Genomic DNA, 21,230 nt, shown 5'->3' with positions numbered 1-21,230 from the left:
ATTAAACTGCCGCCGCCTACTATGTGAATTTGTCGAGTATGGGCTGTGCCCACCCAGGGCAGTCTGCTCTGTTAGGCTTTTCCGGGCACCGACACGGGTCAGATGTACGTCCTGGCTCCACAGACCCCAGGGCAGGTGAGCCTAGCAGCCAGCCAAGACAATTACATGTGAGATGTTAGCGCCGTCTGACTCCACAGGACCACGTGTAGCGATGTAAGGAGTGGATGCCACCAGAATGTGAGTACAAGACTGTACATAGAGCACTGATCCTGATGGAGAAAAGGCAGAGAGCCCCTAAATGCCTGTCAGAGAGGCGGTCCACCATGTGTTGGAAGACTATATGTAGCTGGTAAGAAGAAAAACGCTTTTCTGCATACTGCATATAAGGTTGTTGAGTAAATTGTTGAGATAAGGGGGAAAACAGTTGAGAACAGATTATAAAACATTATATACATCCAATTTATTTTTAGTGTATTTTCATATGTGAGTGTGTATATACACATGCACTTTATGCCTGCTGATACATGAATTTAAAAAAAACGTACATGGAAGGATATAAACCACACTGTTATGTTCTAAAGCTGGGATTTGAGGAGGTACTAAGTCGGTTATTTTTTGCTTTCAACTTCTGAGTTATGTTTGAATTTTCATGTCAAGTATGTCACTTTTATTCATTGCAAAAATACTAAAGATGGTCACCTCTGCAGGAGAAAATGCATCATAGAAAGTGATAAGTGGCAGAGGAGAAATCTTTATAGGTATTAGAACTCAGGTAAGAGCTGCTTCTGACTAAAGAGAAGCATTTACCAGTCTTACGTGGGAGGCTTTGCACATGAACTTGACCTTGAAGCATCAATAGGCTAGGTAAGATTATAGTTCACTCTGGAGGTCTTTACACGTGTGAAGTATCTCCTGGAGGGTTACTCTCAGACTGTCAGCCTCCTTCCTAGCCAGCTCCCCAATGTGCCACTTTATCCAGAAGTTAAATCTGTTGACCCAAATTTGTCTTTTATTGTCCTTGTCATCCTATCTTGTCCTTGCTGCAGATAAATTAAGAGTTGAGTGGGTTTATAAAGAGGAGCATTAAAATCTTATGTGGATTGTATAAAGATTCTTAATAATCTTCATTTTCTTTGGCCCTGGGCCTCCATCCTAGGAGAATTGGAAGTGTAAGCCAAGATTCATTCAACATGGCATTAACTGTAAGAATAAAAAAACTGAAATAGCCCAAATATCAAAAAGATATGAGTGAGCGGGGTATCTGAAGGGATCTATCAGAGCCTTAAAGATATTAACAAAAAATTTTAAATGACTTGTTGGAAGATTATGATAAGTGCAAAAAAAAAAAAAAACAAAAAACCCAGAACACAGACTTATATTCAATAGAGGCAAATAAAGAAAAAGTCTGCTTGAAGCCCCCATATGTCAGAACTTCCTGTAAGAGGTTGAAGACACAAGTCTTTGTATCAGTGCTAACAGTCCAGCTTCCTGGCTTATGCTCTGGTCAGGCGTGAGGGCCAAAGGAGAGATTGTGGGCCATCTTTTGGGTTATTTCCGATTCAGGCTGTATTCCACCGAAAGTTTTCCTACAGTAAAGTTTAAGCACTGGGGACCCCACATCCAGTGCTTCATGAAGAAACGGGGAAGCGGTCTGTTCCCAGGGGCTCTGCAGGGGAGCTATGGGGTGGGAGTCTGTGTGTGCGCTCAGTCATGTCTAACTCTTTTCTACCCCATGGACTATAGCCCACCAGGCTCCTCTGTCCATGGGATGGTCCCAGGCAAGAACACAGGAGTGGGTTGCCCTGCCCTCTTCCAGGGGATCTTCCTGATCCAGGGATCAAATCCACATCTCCGGTGGCTCCTGCATTGGCAGGCGGATTCTTTACCACTGAGCCACCTGGGAAGCCCTGATGTGGTGTAGGACCAGGCCCCAAACCCAGTCTGGGTGTAACTGCACACTCTGGGTCAGTGCCAGGTCCATCCCTGGTTGGAATTCCTGAATTTAATCGAAACCCAAGCAGACTCTAGGCTGTGGGTCTCTTCACCCACAAGGTGGCAGTGGGACTATTAGCAGAATGCACAGTATGCATTCGGAAATTCAAGACTCAAACATATCGATAGAAGCACTTCCTTGGGGGAGGACAACAGTCCACGTTCAGGGAGCAGGAACCCTAGAGCACAGTCCCAGGCAAACTTGCTATCATTCAGAATAAGTGTTTATTGAATAACCACAGGGGTCTTGCATTGCAGTAAGTGCCAGTCACGTAAGACCCTGTCTTCTAGAGCTTGACGTTTTGTACTCTGCAAGACGTAAGTCTGCAGGTGTTGGCGCTTTTGTGACATGTCTCAGTGGCTGTGGACGTTGTCGCCTCGGGTCTAGCAGGCCTGGAAAGGTAAATAAGGAACCGTGACAGCCTTTTAGTCCACATCCTGCTGTGGGGCTTGTGGTCACCTGCTGGCTGGGGCCGACCTGTGCCGGCCTGGTGGAAGCAGCCGCCGTGATGGAGGGTGGGAACGTGCCCATGTGAGTGGGGCGCGGGAAAGGGTGGGCAGAGGCCTTCGGCTGCTTCTGGGAGGCCTGGCCTGGTCCTCCCACCTGCTTTCTGTTGCCCACGCCCTTCTCAAGCTCTTCTTCTTAATCTAGTCTGTGCACAGATCAGGGGTAACTGCCCTCTCCAGCTAAGCTCAGCTACAATGACTGTCTAGCAGCATCCACCAGAAGGCATCTTCCTAGACATCCATTGAAACAGCCTCGTTTTGAGAAATTTGGACATTTGGGTGTGTGACTTCATAAAGATGAGGCTTTGAAGTAACTCTCCAGCCCAAGTTTGACTACAGAAGACGTGAAAAATCTAACACATGAACACGCGTTCAAGGACACCGCATCCATTTTCAAACTGAAAATGTGGGGTGAGGGGGAACTGTGTGACCAAGTACGTTTTTTCATTTGCTTTGGGAATAGTATGATCAATGTGTCATTTTCAAAGTGTAGATCATTCATGGCCTGTTTTTAAACCCAGGCTTTTCAGGTGGCTCAGTGGTAAAGAATCGGCCTGTGAAGCAGGAGAAACAGGTTCAATCCCTGGAGGAGGAAATGGCAACCCACTCCAGTACTATTGCCTGGGAAATCCCATGGACAGAGGAGCCTGGTGGGCTACAGTCCATGGGGTCACAAAGAGTCAGACCCAACAACAACAACATTCTTAATCCCAAGCCTGCTCCTGACAAGTGAGTTCTGAACGTAATCCTGACCCGCCTCGTGTCCAGTCCTATGTGCGGGAAATACAGCCTTACTTCAACAGCAGCTTACATCAAACCTAATTTTTAAAGTAAGCCACTGTGAGAATGATTGTTTTCTCAAACAAAATATCGGTGCCCTGAGCCCTGTGTATTAACCTGGTTGTGTCTGCAGTTGAGCTATAAACAGGATTTAAGCTCCATGTTCTTGACCTGCTGTTTTCATGAGAGAAACCAGGAGACTGGTGTGCCCTCCACTGAGGCTCCCAAGCAAGACAAAGCTGCATGCCCAGCCCCCTCCAGTGCTGCCTCATGTGCAGGGACTGAAAGCCAGTAAAGGAATGAGAGATCCTGTTTATTTCCTCACTGGCAGCCAGTTTATGAACAAGGCTGGGAGGATCTTCCTTGTTAAAGAATCTGCCTGCCATGCAGGAGACCTGGGTTCGATCCCTGGGTCAGGAAGACCCCCCGGAGAAGGGCATGGCAACCCACTCCAGTATTCTTGCCTGGAGAATTCCACGGACAGAGGAGCCTGGTGAGCTACAGTCCATGGGTTCGAAAAGAGGTGGACACAATTGAGTGACTCACACACCCCCTGAGCAGAAGACTGGCACCCATTTACTGGGGCCCCCGAGGACCTGCTTACCTCAGGCAAAGGGGTCTGTGCCCCTAAACAGCTTTCTGGAGGAAAGTGACACCATCTGGCTCCAAACTTTCTCACAGGGACATCACATCCTCTCTTGCTGGAGGCAGGTGACAGCCATCACAGCTCTTTCTGCAGCACTCTGGACAGCCCGTTGCCTCTACAAGTGGCCGAGACTAGTCCTTCATGACACAGGCTCTGTCCCCCTTTTACCGGTGGGGAAACTGAGACTGGGGACTGAAAGAGACTTAGTGACCCACCCCGCATCGGCAGCTTGTCTGGAAGAGCCAGGGACAGCACCCAGGAGCTCCTCCTGATTGGGGCGCACCCAGTGGGGAACCAGGGTGGGACCTGCAAGCGGCAGAGCAGACCAAGTACAGCGAATCTCAGTCCAACGGGAAGGGGTCCTCAGCAGAACAAGGACAGCACTCAGGTGCCTGAGCTCGTTGAGTTGCCGAGGGCTTCGCTGTATCCCGAAGAGTTCACTGTCCTGCTTGTACCAAGTGCAGGGAGCAGGCTTATTGTAGCAGCTGTGGGGCAAGACTGCCCTCTAGAGGGCGGATGGAGCATTGCCCTAGCCACATTGCAGTCTAAGGCTCAGTGTTGCTTTCCCATGCTGTATCCATGTAGTGGTTATTTCTATGGAAGGAATTTAGCTTTCGCTCTTTCTCAAGCAGTCTGGCCCATAGAGGCTTTCTTGACCTCTGAGTACTGGCCATTATTTGCCCATCTTACAGAAGGCTGGGTTTTCATTTTGGTCCCCTCCCCCACCCCTCACCTTTAGAGGAGTCTTGCTTCCCTAACAAGATTCAGGTTCTTAAAAGCAAGGATTATGTCTGATTCTTCCTCAGCTTTACCCTGTTGTTCCCTTAGCTGGACATGAAACTAGAAGGTTCACCAGGATGGAAAGGAATCCTTTCCACCCCCAAAAAAGAATTCCACCGCTTCTCATTTGTTCCTAAAACATTTCATCTCTGATCAGTAGTTCCCCAAATGGTTGAATCCTCAGAAAACTTTCGGAACTCAGTTTCCTGGGCCTCACTCCAGCCCTGCTGAATCAGGCTCTGTGGTCTGAGCCAGGAAATCTGCTTTACAAACTTCCCCAAGTGGTTTTTGATGTGTGGCCAGGTTTGGCAGCCAACAGCTCTAAATCCCCATTTACAATTATTTCTCCTAGCCTTTCCCCCCACCCGACAGCATCTCCAAAGGTCTTCAGCTCATGTCCGTTATTAAAACGGACCATTTTGAGATTCCTCTGGACATAGTCACAGGCTCTTCTAACTGCGGGGCTGGACGACACGGGGGAGAGGAGACCACAAGAGAAGGACCCAAGGCATGTGCTTTTACTGCCAGTGACCCTGCGTTCATAGCAGAAATTACTGAAACCAGTACCTTTATGCTGACGGGGCAGGTTGTCAGTTTGTAGTCTGATGTTAAGGCTCAGGCTGAAGAGGGAGACAGAGGTTAATTGAGTACCTAGTTATTTATTTTTACCATTTCTATCTCATCTAGTTCTCAGGTTCAACTGAACAAGGCACTGTTGCCTACCCACGTCCACCCCCATCCCACTCCCACCCCCTCCTTTAAAAAAAAAGAAAAAAAAACAGGCAACTTGAGGCTTGGGCTTCCCTGATAGCTCAGTTGGTAAAGAATCCGCTGCAAGGCAGGAGACCCCAGTTTGATTCCTGGGTCGGGAAGATCCACTGGGGAAGGAAAGGGAAAGGCTACCCACTCCAGTATTCTGGCCTGGAGAATTCCATGGACTGTATAGCCCATGGGATCGCCAAGAGTGGCACGCGACTGAGCGACTTTCACTTAAGTTGAGGCTTAGGAAAGTTAGTAACTCTTCCAGTCACATAAGTTTGTGACCATCAGATTCTGCATTCGAATACAGGTCAGATTTCCAAGGCCAGCTTTGTGGGAACGTCCCTACATGCTCTTTCTCACTCTCCCAGGCCAAGCGAGCCGTGCAGCGGGGAGCCACCGCAGTCATCTTTGATGTGTCCGAGAACCCAGAAGCTATTGACCAGGTAAGCTCCTGGGGCCAGGCCAAGGCTGCAGGGCCCCTGAGAGAAGCACCTCCCTTACTTAGCCTGGCTTCTCACAGTCGTATCACCTGGGTCTTCGGGGCCCTTGCACTTATCTGCCCTCATTAGTGACCCGTGTTTGTGCATTGTCCTCCAAAGCGAGTGTGTCAAGAGGGGTTAAGAGCCAGGGGGCTGGGAGGCATTGTCAAATACCCTTCATCCTAAAACGGGGGGCATCCTCAGCTTCATCTGCCTGGGAGCCCCCAGCCTATGATGCTGGTGTTTGGGGATTTTCGAAAGGGAATTTCATGTTCTTTTCCTCCAGCTTTTCTTTCTCTCTCTCTGGCTTCTTGAAAGTAATTACGTCTTCTAAGCAGCACCTTCTGTCCTTGCTTAGCTGAACCAGGGCTCGGAAGACCCGCTCAAGAGGCCGGTGGTGTACGTGAAGGGCGCAGACGCCATCAAGCTGATGAACATCGTCAACAAGCAGAAAGTGGCCCGCGCGCGGATCCAACACCGCCCCCCTCGAGTGAGCCTCCGCCACCTGCCCCCCTCGCCACCTGCCCCTTCCGGCTTCGGCCTTTTTTGTTGCTTCCGGCTTTTTCCCCATCTAAACCGCTGACGCGCCCCAGGGACCTGCAGGTTTGTAGCAGATGTAAGCCCGGAGGCCAGGGAGAGATTACCATTTCTACTTGAGGGCATCTGAAAAGCCTTTCCAGATATAGATGACTTGTGACCAGGTGTCTCTTCCACCCGGTGTCCCCTCTGGGTGACTTCCTGTCCTTTTTTCTCTTCTGCCCCATCTTCCCATGAAAGGCTGACTAAGGACTGAAGGGAAGGGCGTCCTACTCTCAGCTGCTTTTCCTGGGTCTCCCTCCTCCCGTGGGTCTTCACTAAGAGGATAAAGCCTGTGCTTCCTCCTTCCTGTGGGGCAAGTGCATTACCAAAACTCCCTAACGTGTACTAGAATCTGGAAATGTAAGCTTTCAACTGGGATGGGAGCTCACGACCTCCAGGTGGTTAATGAACAGCTTTGTCTTCTAGGCTTCTCTTATAGTTGTGTTAAAGCCATGCTGCTGGCATCCTCTGCCCAACCTCAGGCTCAAGATTCTAGGAACCTGGGACAGGTGCTCCATAGATGGTTTATTTCCTCTTCCCAAATATTGGAATATTCACATAAAGGAGGATCCTTTCGCAAAAAATACCCAGATGCTCGTAGCATTCAGTGAGCAAAACTCCACTCCGGCGGGCCAAATGCACATCCCAGATCAGGTGGCTGTAAGGTTTTAGGAGGCTGTATGCCATGAGGGAAAGGTAAGAACTAAAACTAGAGGGAGTTTGCAGAAGAACCGACTTGCGGGCTGCTTTTTAAAGGGAAAAAAGAGCGCTTTGGTAAATATGACTCACTATAGTGGAAGCTGATATTTGTGGGAGCAGCGTACAATTTTCTGAGTTGTTGTAAACCATTAATTATACGGTTAGTAATCACTGTTCCCTCAAAACACGACACTCACTCCTTTGTCCCATAAATGTGATATTTGTGTTTATTTGGAAGGGCCTCTCCCACCGGGTACGGCGGACTCTGCACTGTGCCGCAGGGAGCTGGGCTCAGTGAGCAGAGTTCTCCCAGCTGTTAGGAGGCCTGGCTAAGACCCCGGCAGGCCTCCCCTGGCCGCACTGCAGGCGCTCCCTGGGCCTGGAGAGTGCACAGGGTGCCTGTTAGCAGAAGCCCTGGCGTGTCCCACAAAGGAGGGGAAACGCAGCCCAGAGGCTCCGTCCCTCCGCTGCCCAGAGCCGACCCAGCGCGTGTGCCCATCCCCAGACTGAAGAGCGCCGTGACTCACTGTGTCTCTTCTGTTCCAGCAACCCACTGAGTACTTCGATATGGGGATTTTCCTGGCTTTCTTCGTCGTGGTCTCCTTGGTCTGCCTCATCCTCCTTGTTAAAATCAAGCTGAAGCAGCGACGCAGTCAGGTAATGGCCCCAGAGCGGCCCATCACCTTCATCCCCGAGGCCCCGCTGCCAGTGCAGACCAGGGCAGGGTCCTGCCCCGACACTGCAGCCTCTTCCCTGCTGGCCCAGAGTCAGCAAAGATGGAGAAAAGCCAGAGCGGAGCTCAGAGCACTGAGCTGTTTCTGTTCCAAAAAGGCCGGTCCTCTCAATACAAGGGTCAAGCGCTGGTGCTGTTTCCAGCCACAGGTTTTTCCAAAAAAAATGTTTGAATGTTAACATGGAGCCCGAGAGTCTTGCTCCCCAGATATGATCAGGGGACCAGCAGGCTCAGCATCACCTGGGAGCTTGGGAGATGCGCAGAGTCTCAGGCCTCACCCCAGACCTATTGCGTCCGAATCTGCATCTACCAAGCTCTCCAGGCGATTCTCAATGAACAGAGGAGCCACGCTAGTGCCCCGGCTGACACAGCACTGCGTGGTTACAGGAAGGAACCGTTTAGGGGCAGAGGGCAATGGAGGGACACTCAGGAGTCCAGACTCTCAGGGGTGTAGCAGTGTGATGTCCCCAGAGAGAGACAGCGCCAAAGGGTCGGGTGGGCCGTCAGTGACAGAGCAGCAGCTGGTGTCTGTCGAGCACGTCCAGTCTGCCAAGTGCAGAGCACCCCCACACGTTATTCACTGGCCCTCGGGACATTCTTCAGTGAAGGGAGGAGCCCTTAGCCCAGAGCAGACTTGGCCAAATAACTCGAGCAGACCTCTGCCGGCTCTGCTGCTTAGGCCAATGTGGTGGACACTCGGGAGTCTGGAAGACCTGCGCTCTTGGGCCGTGGTCTCTCCATGTTTAGTGATTCCTCAGCAGTCTGTCCTGGCTGGATGGAGACTAGCGTTAGGCTGACCGTGGCCCCCCGGGGGGTGACCGCCGCTGTTAACACAACCCAGACCCTCACACGGGCCACGTTCTGCTGCACAGAATTCCATGAATAGGCTGGCTGTGCAGGCCCTGGAGAAGATGGAAACCAGGAAGTTCAACTCCAAGAGCAAGGGACGCCGGGAGGGGAGCTGCGGGGCCCTGGACACGCTCAGCAGCAGCTCCACGTCTGACTGTGCCATCTGCCTGGAGAAGTACATCGACGGGGAGGTAATGGTGGGGGCGGGGCCCAGCCCCGTGGGGACGAGCCAGGGATGAGGGGGACTGGCCCAGAGGGCGCACGGGACCGGGAAGGACAGGCCCCACGGGCCTTCCCCACAGCCTTGTGGGATAAGGGCTGAGCCTGCCAAGTGTTCTGGGGGCATCCTGAGACCTTCCAACTGCTTTCCCCCCCGGAACGGGGTGGCCACATGCATAAACACTCTCTCCCGGGGACCTGGCTGGACACAAGTTGATCAGTAATCTATGTAACTCTGGTTTTAGGAATATTTACAGTTAATTTACATTTGAAGAAAGTGAAAGTGTTAGTCACTCAGTCGTGTCTGACTCTTTATAACCCCATGGACTGTAGCCCACCAGGCTCCTCTGCTGTCCATGGGATTTCCTGGACAAGAATATTAGAGTGGGTTGCCATTTCCTTCTTTGGGGGATCTTCCTGATCTAGGGATTGAACCCTGGTCTCCTACATTGGCAGGCAGATTCTTTACTGCTGAGCCACAAGGGGTAGGGAGCTTCTTAAATTAATTAAATTTAAATTAATTAATTTACACTTACTGAGGGCAGGAGAGAAGGGGGCGACAGAGGAGAGGGTTGGATAGCATCACCAACTCAGTGGACATGAGTTTGAGGAAACTCTGAGAGAAAGGAAAGAGTCAGACATGACTTAGTGACAGAACAACAGCAAGACTTAATTTTCGCATTGCTCATCTGAAAACTCTGGAACTCAGCTTCCATACAGTCCTCTCCTGAAAGCTGTGTGGAACACTTACACCCATTTTTCTTATAAAGAGACAAAGGAGGGGACTCCCCTGGTGGTCCAGTGGTTAGGACTCCACGCTTTTTCTGCCAGGGGCTCAGGTTCGATCCCTGGTTGGGGATTTAAGATCTCACAAGCCAGGTTGGTATGGAAAAAAAAAAGTAAGGACAAAGGATGTGATGTCTCCTTTGTCCTTCTAGCTTTTTTTTTGAAAATTTCAAACTTTCAGAAAAGTTGCAAGAAGCATACAGTGAACGCTGTTATCATTCACTGAGAGTCACTTCCTACATCTGCTTCATTTCCTTCCGTGCAGAAACACACGTAAACACACACATTTGAGGGAGTAAGGGGGCAAACCACTTCAGAATTAGTTGCAGGCATTTGATGCCCCTTTGATGAAAGTGTCCTGCCACTGTGTAGACTGTTGGTTGAAAAACAAGGTTTTACAGAGGCCTTCAAATGAACGGTCTCACACAGTCTCTACCTGCAGACTGCTTGAGCTCTCATCTGGGCCCAGGAGGGTTCTAGCTCTGCGATCTTGGGCGAGTAACTTTACTCTCTGTGCCTCTGCTTATGACACGAGCCCAAGACTGGCCTGAACTCCCAGTAATCACCAAGGTCACATGAGAAAATCTAGGTAGGACTCTGGTCATGGTCAGGCACAGCCTTAGGGGTTAGCTGGAATGTGACTACGGCTAGCTGGTCCGAGAATGGAAGATCAAAAGTAGCAAGTCCAGAGGGTGCTCTGGGCGCAAGAACTGTAGGGGCATTTCTGCCTGCCTCAGAACCCCATCACCTCCTCTCCATGTTGGGAGTTTTGTTACAGACCACGTGCCCTCAGGTGAATGTTGAGGGTGCAGTGAAGGGAAAGGTGGGACAGCTTTACCCCTTTGCTGTCCCACGTGTCAGTCATGAATCCCAGGCATCGTCCTTTCTACCCACCTCATTTTGGGTATCCGGAGCCAGCCACCATCCCAGAAATGCAAAAGGTTTTGGAGCGCACCTAGCTGTCCCTCACGCCCCAGGCTGAGCAGCCTGTGCGAGCACACAGCTCTGGCGGGCCTGTGTGAGTGCCCAAATGTGAGTGCCCTCCTCCAGAGGCAAGAAGGGAGCCTACTTCCTCCCTTGACACCAAGCACCGTGGTTGGAGCCAAAGATGGGGATGGCAGAGCCTCTGGGCACCGCCACGGTGCACTGGGCTCCTTGGTCCACTCTGGCCCCACAGGAAGAAAGAAGCATGTGCGATCGCCCTCTGCCCCGGCCCACGTTCAGGCTCTGTGTCTTCTCTCCTGCCCCAGGAACTGCGGGTCATCCCCTGCACTCACCGCTTTCACAGGAAGTGCGTGGACCCCTGGCTGCTGCAGCACCACACCTGCCCCCACTGTCGACACAACATCATAGGTAACGCTCCGCTGCCTCTGTCCCTGCCAAGAGGCACTGTCTTTCCCAGGTGCCTAGTGGGAGCAGGACGGGCACCACGGCTGGTGAGCCGGCAGACCACCAAGGCACTGCCGCCAGGACCTGGAGGCACCGGGGGGCCTGGGGAGGTCTGCTGGAGGGTCAGCCTGGGTCTGAGCTCTGGCTTTGACACGACTGGGTTCCTGACATTGGACCAGTCCCCTGGCCTCTCTAGGCCTCGGGCCCACAGTCTCTTAAGCAGGACAAGAGTGGTGACATGATGCTGTGTCACTGTGGGGGAGCCTGAGGGCCCAGAAGGCAGGGTGCCCTCCCCGTAGCTGCTTTTCCAAGAGGGTCAGGGCCTTTCCTCTCCGGTCTCGGTTGCTCTCTGGAGGCTCTTGTCACTCAGAGCAGCTGGGATGTGGGAGATGGACCCTAATAGGAGTGACCACCCTGAGAGTGGAGAAGCAGGAGACCTCTGCCCGCGTGGCCGGGTTTGGTGGGAGCTTAGAATGGGTCAGAACCCCTCGGTGCCAACCGCTTCAGTCTGCCGGTGTCTGCCCCTCTAACTCCGCCTGCTGACCAGTTTCCTGTGCTTCTCCCCAGAACAAAAGGGAAACCCGAGCGGCGTGTGCGTGGAGACCAGTAGCCTGGCGCGCGGGCGGCAGCAGAGGGTGATCCTGCCAGTGCACTACCCGGGCCGCGTGCACAGGGCCGGCGCCGTGCCCACCTACCCCACGAGGACCAGCATGGACGCCCACGGGAATCCGGTCACACTGCTGACCGTGGACCGGCGCGGGGAGCAAGGCCTCTTCTCGCCGCAGACCCCCGCCTACATCCGCGGCTACCCGCCCCTCCACCTGGACCACGGCCTGGCCGCGCACCGCTGTGGCCTGGAGCACCGGCCCTACTCGCCCGCGCCCCCCTTCCGCAGGCCCAAGTTCGGCGGCCGCAGCTTCTCCAAGGCAGCGTGCTTCTCGCAGTATGAGACCATGTACCAGCACTACTACTTCCGGGGCCTCAGCTACCCCGAGCCCGAGGGACAGCCGCCCCCCAGCCTGGCCCCCGGGAGCCCGGCGCGGGCCTTCCCCCCGGGTGGCGGCGGCGGCGGCAGCCTGCTCTTCACGCCCGCGGCCCCGGCCTCGCCCCTGGAGAGCGGCAGCGCGTCCAGCTTCAGCTGCTACCACGGCCACCGCTCGGTGTGCAGCGGCTACCTGGCCGACGGCCCGGGCAGCGACAGCAGTAGTAGCAGCAGCAGCAGCGGCAGCTCGGGCCAGTGCCGCTGCTCGTCCAGCGACTCGGTGGTGGACTGCACGGAGGTCAGCAACCAGGGCGTGTACGGCAGCTGCTCCACCTTCCGCAGCTCGCTCAGCAGCGACTACGACCCCTTCGTCTACCGCAGCCGCAGCCCCTGTCGCGCCGGCGATGTGGGGGGCTCGGGCCGGGGCCCCATGGTGCGCCTCGATGGCTCCCCGGCCCCCGAAGAGCCCCCGGCCGCAGCCCGTGGCCCCAGCGCCGCACGGGGGGAGCCCTGGCTCGGGCCAGCCTCGGTTTCGGCCTCCGCCTCGGGGGACCAGCTGTCCACCTGCAGCCTGGAGATGAACTATAGCAGCAGCTCCTCCCTGGAGCCCCGGGGGCCCCACAGCTCTACCTCACAAGGGGGGCTCGAGGCCTCTCCCAGCGCCGCCCCGGACCTCAGGAGGACCTGGAAGGGGGCCCGGGAGGGGCCGTCGTGCGCCTGCTGCTGCGAGCCCCCGGCCCCGGCCCCAGAGCCCAGCGCGGGGGCGGCCGGGGGCGGCGCCTTGTACCTGGGCCCCCCGCCCTGTGAGGGGTGCGGCCCCCCGGGCGGGGAGTCACAGCCCGCGAGCTCCCAGGGCCTGTACGGCCTTCACCCGGACCATCTGCCCAGGACGGAAGGGGTGAAGTACGAGGGCCTGCCCTGCTGCTTCTATGAAGAGAAGCAGGTGGCCCGCGGCCGCGGGGGCAGCGGCTGCTACACCGAGGACTGCTCGGTGCGCGTGCAGTACACGCTGGCCCAGGAGCCCCCGGTCGGCTGTCACCCCGGGGCCCGGGACCTGAGCCAGCGCGTCCCCATCATTCCGGAGGATGTGGACAGCGACTTGGGCTTGCCCTCCGACTGCCAGGGGACCCGTGGCCTTGGCCCCTGGGGGACGCTTCCCGGTCCGGATGCCCTGTGGCCCCACAGGGGCCTGGGAGCAGCCCAAGAAGAGCGGGTTCTGTGCTGCCCGGCCAGGGCACCACGGCCACCTGGCTGCTCTCCGGAGGATGTGGGGGCCCCCGGGGCCAGCTCCCCCAGAGCTCTCCGGGACACTCGGGAGTCCAGCGCCACATCCCCCAAGGCTGCAGGTGAGAGCGGACGGTGACAGCAGGCCCGGGTTGGGGTCTTCTCTCCCCATGGTCACTTCCTGGGTGACTTTCTTGGTGCACTTGGCTTTAAACCCCATCCGTACCTGGTGATTTCCAGGTGGTACTCCCCCATCTACCCCTTCCTCTGAGCTCCAGACCTGGGGGCCTTGTGCATCCCTCACCTCTCCCCCAGATGCCGGGTATGCAGCCCACCCGACCCTCTGCACCCTCTCCTCCAGGGCTCCCCACCCAGATGCCCAGGCCCCAGCCCTGAGCCTGCCCTGCCCCTCCTGCTTCAGGGTCCTGGGCCCCACGGTCTGTCTGTGAGAACCCTGTGTGCTGGTTTGCCCCCATCCAGAAAGGGGAATCCCCAGAAAAATGAAACTTAGCTAAAAGACATGCAGAATTCCAGTCCAGATCTTTTATTATGAGGCTGAACAGACATGGTCAAACTGCGATAACGTTTCCATACATTTTGTCTCAGGAGTGGGCGAACGATGGGCAGCCTAGCACCTTTGAGTAGCACAGGGACCGTTCCATCTGCATAGTAAACCCCACAAGGGTCTCCGCTGCTCCCCACCCGCTGTCCGCAGCCAGGCCCCATTCCCTCTCCAGGGTGAGGGTAGTAGCCTTCTGACTGGTCTCCTCTGGCTGATCTTGTCCTCTGTTCCACGTCGGCACCACAGTTGTCTTTTTTTAAACATTAAGTCTGTCTTTACACCAGAAAACCCCTCACTGACTTGCCATTACCCTCTGAATTTTAGAAATGTAGACCCCTCTCCCGGCTGATCAGGCCCTGCCAACCCCTCTGATCACCTCTTGCTTCCCTCCTTGTTCATGAAGTCATCCACCCCGTGCCCCCATCCTGTCCCCCTAACATGCCAGGCGGTCCCAGCCCCCAGGTGCCTCTGCCGCTTCTCTCCTGCAGATCTCGGTTTAAGCGCCCCCAGGGGATGGGCCCCTGGGTCCCTTGCCTGGTCCCCGCATGTGGTGCCCAAAGGCTGCGGGGCCGGCCGCCTCCCCTGATGGTGGTTCTCTCTCTCCCAGGACTGATATCTCGCCCGGTGGACAGTGGCAGCCCTGGAGCCTGAGCTCCGAAGGAACTCTTCCTTGGAAATGGGAACTGTATGGAGACTCCAAACTCTGACTTCCTACAGAAAAAAGAAAACAAACAACAAAAAAAATTTTTTTTAGCTTTGACAAACACAAAAGTGGTAATAAAAAGAGCCCTCCTTCTCAACCCAAAATGTGAGCCACCTGTGGCAAACCACCCCCCCACCCCCCGCCCCCCATTAACAAACCAACAGACAAAATTCTGAGTCTTTTGCCTCTTTGATAACATGTTACTCTTCTGTTTTGTAAAGTGTGTGTGCTTGGGGTTCTGAGGTGTGTGGGATTGACTTCTCTGCTTTTTTTTTTTTTTTAAGATATTATATGTAAATGTAAAAAGTTATTTAAATATATATTTTAAAGAACCCTAACTGCCAACTTTTGCTGAAAAAAAAAAAAAAAAAATCACTGCTGCATTAATTGAACCACATCATGTGTAGATACTGTTGTCTCCCTGGAGGGAGCTCAGGCCTTTGAAAAGCTCAGGGCTACACCTGCCTTAGAAAATGAACCAGAAACTTGAAGTAAAGCTAGTTGATATGGGTACAAACTCTGAGGAACAATGCAATGCTGCCTCTTTCTTTCTCGTGGCAAATCCCAACGTACAAAGCGTCAGGCCTCCTCGGAAGCCAGGCCTGTTCAGCCCGCACCTGCAGGCCACTGATGGCAACAGCCGGGGGTCGGGCGGAAGGTCTGCCGCACTGGGGAGCCGGGACAAGCCATTGCTACGTAAGCCCCAGGGTGACAGGGACGATTCTGCGCAGCGTCCTCAGGCTGTCCCCCCTGGTCCGCGTCCTAGGTAGGACAGAGCCCCGATCTTGGGCTTCCCACCGCTGGCTGCAGAGATGGTTCGATGTGGGGTGTGGGGACAGACACCCAGGAGGAATGAATGTACATGGTTTTGCAGCCTCGGTGTCTGACCCAAGTTGGGGGAGGGGAGGGATGGAGGGCACCCTGGCGCAGAGTGGGCTTGTGCGCATGCGTCCCAGCGGGCGCGGCCACGCCCCCGGACTGTTCCGACTTTGGGATATCTTCCTAGGGGCGCGTGGCAGGGACCCCATAGGGTCTGAGCTCCGTATGAAAGTTTCCCATCCCATCGCTTCAGGGTTGTTCAGCCCTCTGCCTCATGGCTGAAATTGCTCATCTCGCCTGCAAATGTCTACTATCCTTTCTACCTAATGCACTATTACGTATGTATTGATTCTCCATGAGACAGAGAGAAAGAGACTATCAGATAGTTTAGCCCCAAAGGGTAGGTTTTTGTATATTGTCCCAGCCTTTCGTTTTCTTTTGTTGTCGTTTTAAGAGGGAGGGAGAGTTTAAAAACCCAAACCGTTTTTTAAAAGATGTTTCCGTTTTAAAAGGGAGAAACTATTTAAAGCTGTTTCAGATCAGGGATCATTAACCTGTTTGTCCAATGTATTTCTTGTCCTTAAAAAAAAAAAGTTTTTTTGGTGTGTTTTTTTTTAAAGGAAACTAATCACCTTACCCCTTGTGTCTGCTAACTCTTCTGGTCATTTCTGCTTGTTCATTTATTCAGCAGGTGTTTGTTGTCATCTGAAATGCTCATTTGCCGAATAGAACCTTGAGTCCTGGCCCCCACATAGGTGGGGAAGTGGAGACCTCTGCCAGGGGGCTGTAAGACTCTTCTCTAGTCTGCCCCAGGGGAAGTCAGCCCAGGGTCTGCACCAGAACATTTTGAATGAGAATCTTATTGAATCCCTGTCTTAAAAAGCCCAGCCTGTGGTGAGGACATCTGCTTGCTTCTGGCCAGGATTTGTCAGAAAGAAATCTCAGCATCAAACGATTGAGCCATCTGCCCATTAAGGGGCTCACTGTGGTGAGATTTGTCCCCCAGCCTCTGCCGTGGGACATCCCTCTGGGGCCACCCCCACCCCCAGCCCCACCTGTGCCTGGCACACTTGTTGGTGAGGGTGTGGGCAGCGCCTGAGCGGGTGACGTGTGATCTGGGCCGCCTTTATTCCTGGGGCCGAGAGTAGCAGCTGCAGAGGACAGCAACTTGCATAGGGAACGGGTGGGGGCTTCTAACATGAACTACAAAAAGCAGCTTCTCATTGTTGAGATTCTGTTTGTTTGTGGTTTTATTTTTTTTGTTTATTTTTAATGCCTTCGAGTGCATATCCTCTTCTTTGTCTGAAAGCCGACCCCCCCCCCCGCCAAAGTGGCTTGCTTTAGTCCCGACTGGGAAAAAAAAAACCACTCCTCAACAGCCTTAAGCAATAAATGGATGAGGAGAACATGTGGCTTCAACTGGGCTTATTAGAATAAATGTGTCCAATTTTCATTTGAAAAGAGCAGTAACTACAGATGGCAAAAGAAATGCATCTAATTTTCATATTTTATAGGGTGGTAGAAACAGAACAATGAATTTTTCAGACTTTGAAATCTCTAACCATTGTCTTAAATCTGTGTTGGGTCACAAAGCATAATGACCCGACTATATTGCCTCACATTCAAGTCAAAAGAACTGTCTTCTTTGAAGTCGTAAGACTCCAATAATGATAAGTATCTTTTCTCAGTGGCCTCTCTGGGGCATGTGGGGGTTATGGAGACGTGGAAACTAGAAGCCTCGAATCTTCCATGGAGAACCACCCCCAACACACACACACCCATGAGCAGGAATGTGACTGTTGGGCGTGGTCCGATGGCCCAGCCTTGGGTGTAGGGCAGCCTTGTAGATTGAAGAGTGCTGGAACCAGTGAAAAATGGGGGTTGGGGAGTTCTGGACCACCAGGTACCTCTTTGTGGCCACAGCCCTGGGATGCTGGCCTTATCTCTCCGTCTCTTCGCCTATCCCTTACCTTGACCCTGACCCTAACCCACACCGTTTTGTAAAGCTCCTTCTGCTGCCCACGGCCCACACCCTCCCTAATGTGCTGCTAGCCCCTACTCAAAGCTCATGCAGGACTAATGCTTTTAAAATGAGGTCTAAAAAATAATTACTAATCAAGAGTATTATTTTTTACACAGAACTGCCTTTTTCTATTCTTTATATAAACTCTATTGTATTGGTCTAACAAGGCACTATTTTAAAATGTTTTTTTTTTTTTTTTAATATTTCTCCCGTAGCACTTAAAAGATATTTTGTAAAGACTTTTGCTGTAAAGATTTTGTAATAAAGTTGTCTAAGGGCTCCTTCTCCAACATTACCATTTTTAAAAAATGTTTTAAAGGCTAGAAAACAACTTATGTATATTCTGTATATGTATAGCAGCACATTTCATTTATGGAAATATGTTCTCAGAATATTTATTTACTAATATATTTATCTTAAGCCATGTCTTATGTTGAGAGTGTGACATTGTTGGAATAATCATTGAAAATGACTAACATGAAGCCCTGTAAATACATGATAATTGCACACAGATTTTACATATTTGCCGACCAAAAATGATTTAAAACAAATTGTAGTCTTCTATGGTTTTGTAACAAATTGTACAAATGACTGTAAAAAAAAAAAAAAAATTTTATCAAGTATGTGTTATATGCTGTCGTTGCTCTGTTTGGTAAAGGTCTTACAGATGCCACAAAGGTGACCTGTGCTTGAAGCAGTGCCTGTCACCCACGGGGGCTTCTGTGTAAACAGAATTCAGGTAACTGGGGATCCGGGTGATGTCCCGGGCGAGCATTTGTAAGTATGTCCCTGGTGGTGGTGGCAAGTTTTCTGCTCAGCCCTGTGTGTGTGTGTGGCAGGGGAGGGGGAATCCCAGGAGCCTACTTTTTAAAAATAGGGACCATAGGCTGGATGTAACCATCGACTTTACCTGCCAGGCCTTTTCCTACTTGGAAGACTGAGGCCCTCCAGCCCCTCTTTAAGGAAAAGGGACTTGTAGGAAAAAGGTTTAAGTGTCCAGCCTGGGAATGACCAAACCCTGAAGGTGGAGAGGGGGCCCTGCATCTAAAGTGAATCTCCTACCCATCCGTGCTTGTTTCCCCCCTGCCCCGGGGAAGGTAGTCACTGATTTGTAAAGCGCTCTGAGATCGTGTGGAAGGTGCAAAGTGGTGTTTATTTTTCAGACATCCAGCAGAGAACATCCTAATCCTGTGAGCTCTAGTTCCTATTTCTCCCTCTTGAGCTATTTCTTGGGTACAGCCTCCTCAACAGGCTCCTCGTGGTCTTCCGGCTGCTTCGTGCCCGGCAGCGGGTCCTTCTGAGCATCTTTGGGGGCGGCAGCCTGTCTGCACAGAGCCCCCCAGAGCTTTTGTTTGATGGCCTTGCCCAGCTCCAGGCTGTACCTCTTGGGGGTCCCAGAAGGATTCCACAGCATGGGCTCTACCACAGAATGGTACAGAGCCCGGTAGCTCTCAGTGGGGAGGCCGTGGATGACTAATGCGTCCTCGGACAACTGCTGCCTCTTCCTGGTTTCGGGAAGCGAGGCTCGGCCCTTCCAGGACGCTGTCCCCATGTCCCGGGGTAGCGCTTGGGTGGCAGCCACATGTTCAGCATATCTGCTCTCAAGATCTTGGCAGACCGTCGCTTTTTTCTCCTTTGAACTCTCTTTACTCTAGCCAGGAAGAAAGCAGAGAAGTCAAAGCTAAAACTTGAGAAGGGAGCTCAGAATAATTATCTGGGATTTGTGTCCCCGAGTCTTGGTTACAGCCACAACCAACATTTGTCTAGCATGTTCTAGTTTACTGAATTCCTTCAGGGACGCCTCTGCGAGCGATTTGCCACAACACTGGAAGGTCAGCGGGAGACGGCTCTAAAGGCAAGGATCTGGGAATGGGTTTGCCCAAGGCCACGCAGCCATTGGGTGGGCCACGGCTGTCACCTACAGAGTGCCACACAGGACCCCAAGCATCTACTCAGCGCCAGCCTCGGCTCAAAAACTGTTTGCGTGTACTAACTCATTTCATTCTCTTGAAACCCTATGAAGGAAGGGCTGTCACTCCCCGTTTTATAGATGACAAAAGCCAATTACAGTCAGATTTGGGATCAGAACCCTGAGTGACTAGCTCCAGGAGGCATTCTTTTTTTAATTGGAATATAATTACCCCGCTTTCCTGGCGGCTCAGTAAAGAATCTGCCTGCAATGCAGGAGACCTGAGTTTGATCCCTGGGTCGGGAAGATCCCCTGCAGAAGGGAATGGCAACCCACTCCAGTATGCTTGCCTGGAGAATCCCAAGGACAGGGACCCTGGTGGGCTACAGTCCAAGGGGTCGCAAAGAGTCTGATATGAGTGAGTGACTAACACTTTCACTTTCTTCATAATTGCTTTACAATGTTGTATTGGTCTCTGCTGTACAATGAAGTCAATCAGATATATATGCACACATTCATCCCCTCCCTCTTGGACCTCCCTCCCACCTCATCCCCACCCCCGCTGCCATCCCACCCCTCTAGGTCATCACGGAGCACCAAGCTGAGCTCCCTGTGCTATGGAGCAGGTTCCCGCACAGTGGCCTCCTGAGCTCTGCTGGCCACCATGGAGTAACAGAGCTGGACTCCTGTCAGGCCTCTGGATGCCAAGCTCTCCATGTTCAGATTTATAGCTAGATCTGTGGCTCAGCTCTGGGGTTCAGGCGTGTGTCTCTGAGCCTTTCTCATCTTCATTTTCCCTTCACATCTAGTTCCTTTTGTCTCTGCTTCTGAAAACCACTTTGTCCTCCTCTCGAGCTGGGCAGAGGACACATAGGCATGACCCCGGATCTTGTATTCTCTCTGCTATATCACCTCCCCACCCCCATCCTAACTCCCCCCGACCCCCGCATGCCATCTTTAACTTCAGGATTTCCTCTTCTTCATGGGAATCCCTAGCTCACCTTTCCCTCTTCCCACTCTGTCACATTTCCTCCACCACCGGCCCTCTCCTACCTCGACACCTCCTGCAGGCTTCCTGCGCCTGAGCGAGCCTGGCCGCTGCCCTGCTGGCTGCTTGCTCTTGCAACTGATGGAGTTTCTTGTTCTGCCCTGCTGGGTGGTTTTCATTGTTGCATCGTCCCTGGGCTTTAATCTCTTGGAGGGTTTTGCGTCTCCAAACTTGCGTGGCACTGGGCAGCATTTCTCCTTCAGCTGTTGCCTGAGCACCAGTTTCACCAGGGAGAAGGAACTGGCAATTACTGGCTCCTTTACAACTTCCCAAGAAGAGGTGGGACCTGGTGTGGGGGCAGTGGTGTTCGGCTCAGCACACGTTCTGGTTGTCCAGATGTTGGTGAGAGCTGGCGAGTCCACATAGCAGTCCTGGAGCCTGGTGTTCAGTAAGATAGACTGCCGGAGTCCATAGGCAGGGATGCTGGGGTCTCGTCTCACATAGATTGGATGCTAGAATCATAAGGGGGAAAGAGGAATAAAAAAGACCAATTCTCAAGCTGAGACTAGAAGGTCTATTTTGGAGGTAAAGTACTAACATCTTTTTAAAGACCATTCCTTCCCCAAAAACTCTTAGAAACCTTTCTACATATCCTCTCTCCTGCTCACCAAAGCCTTTTGTACCAAGTAGGAAAGCAATAGTAATTTCACAACGTCACAGTGATGGTCAGTTTCTCAAACATAGCATGCTTGCACTGGAAGTGGAGGGAGGGTTGGGGAGCATTTATAAGGAATTAAAAGCAATTTCTGTCTCCTGGAAA

At 52.6% G+C, this 21,230-nt stretch overlaps 1 protein-coding gene across 1 annotated transcript in view; it reads left to right on the top strand.

Moving 5' to 3' along the window:
- ZNRF3 (zinc and ring finger 3) overlaps nt 1-16,803 on the top strand; it is a 143,788-nt gene extending 126,985 nt beyond the window's left edge. Inside the window, exons 3-9 of the mRNA XM_070385921.1 lie at nt 5,836-5,910; nt 6,305-6,436; nt 7,771-7,881; nt 8,830-8,997; nt 11,062-11,164; nt 11,768-13,528; nt 14,576-16,803. Of these exons, the coding sequence (XP_070242022.1) occupies nt 5,836-5,910; nt 6,305-6,436; nt 7,771-7,881; nt 8,830-8,997; nt 11,062-11,164; nt 11,768-13,528; nt 14,576-14,619 (2,394 nt within the window). The 3' untranslated portion in view covers nt 14,620-16,803. The remainder of the gene's footprint in view (nt 1-5,835; nt 5,911-6,304; nt 6,437-7,770; nt 7,882-8,829; nt 8,998-11,061; nt 11,165-11,767; nt 13,529-14,575) is intronic.
- Nucleotides 16,804-21,230: the final 4,427 nt, after the last annotated feature.

Source organism: Bos mutus, chromosome 17, assembly GCF_027580195.1.
Source record: "Bos mutus isolate GX-2022 chromosome 17, NWIPB_WYAK_1.1, whole genome shotgun sequence".
In the NCBI taxonomy this organism is placed as follows: Eukaryota; Metazoa; Chordata; class Mammalia; order Artiodactyla; family Bovidae; genus Bos; species Bos mutus.
The sequence above is the reverse complement of the archived record's forward strand: the minus strand, read 5'-3'. Positions and strand labels throughout refer to the sequence as shown.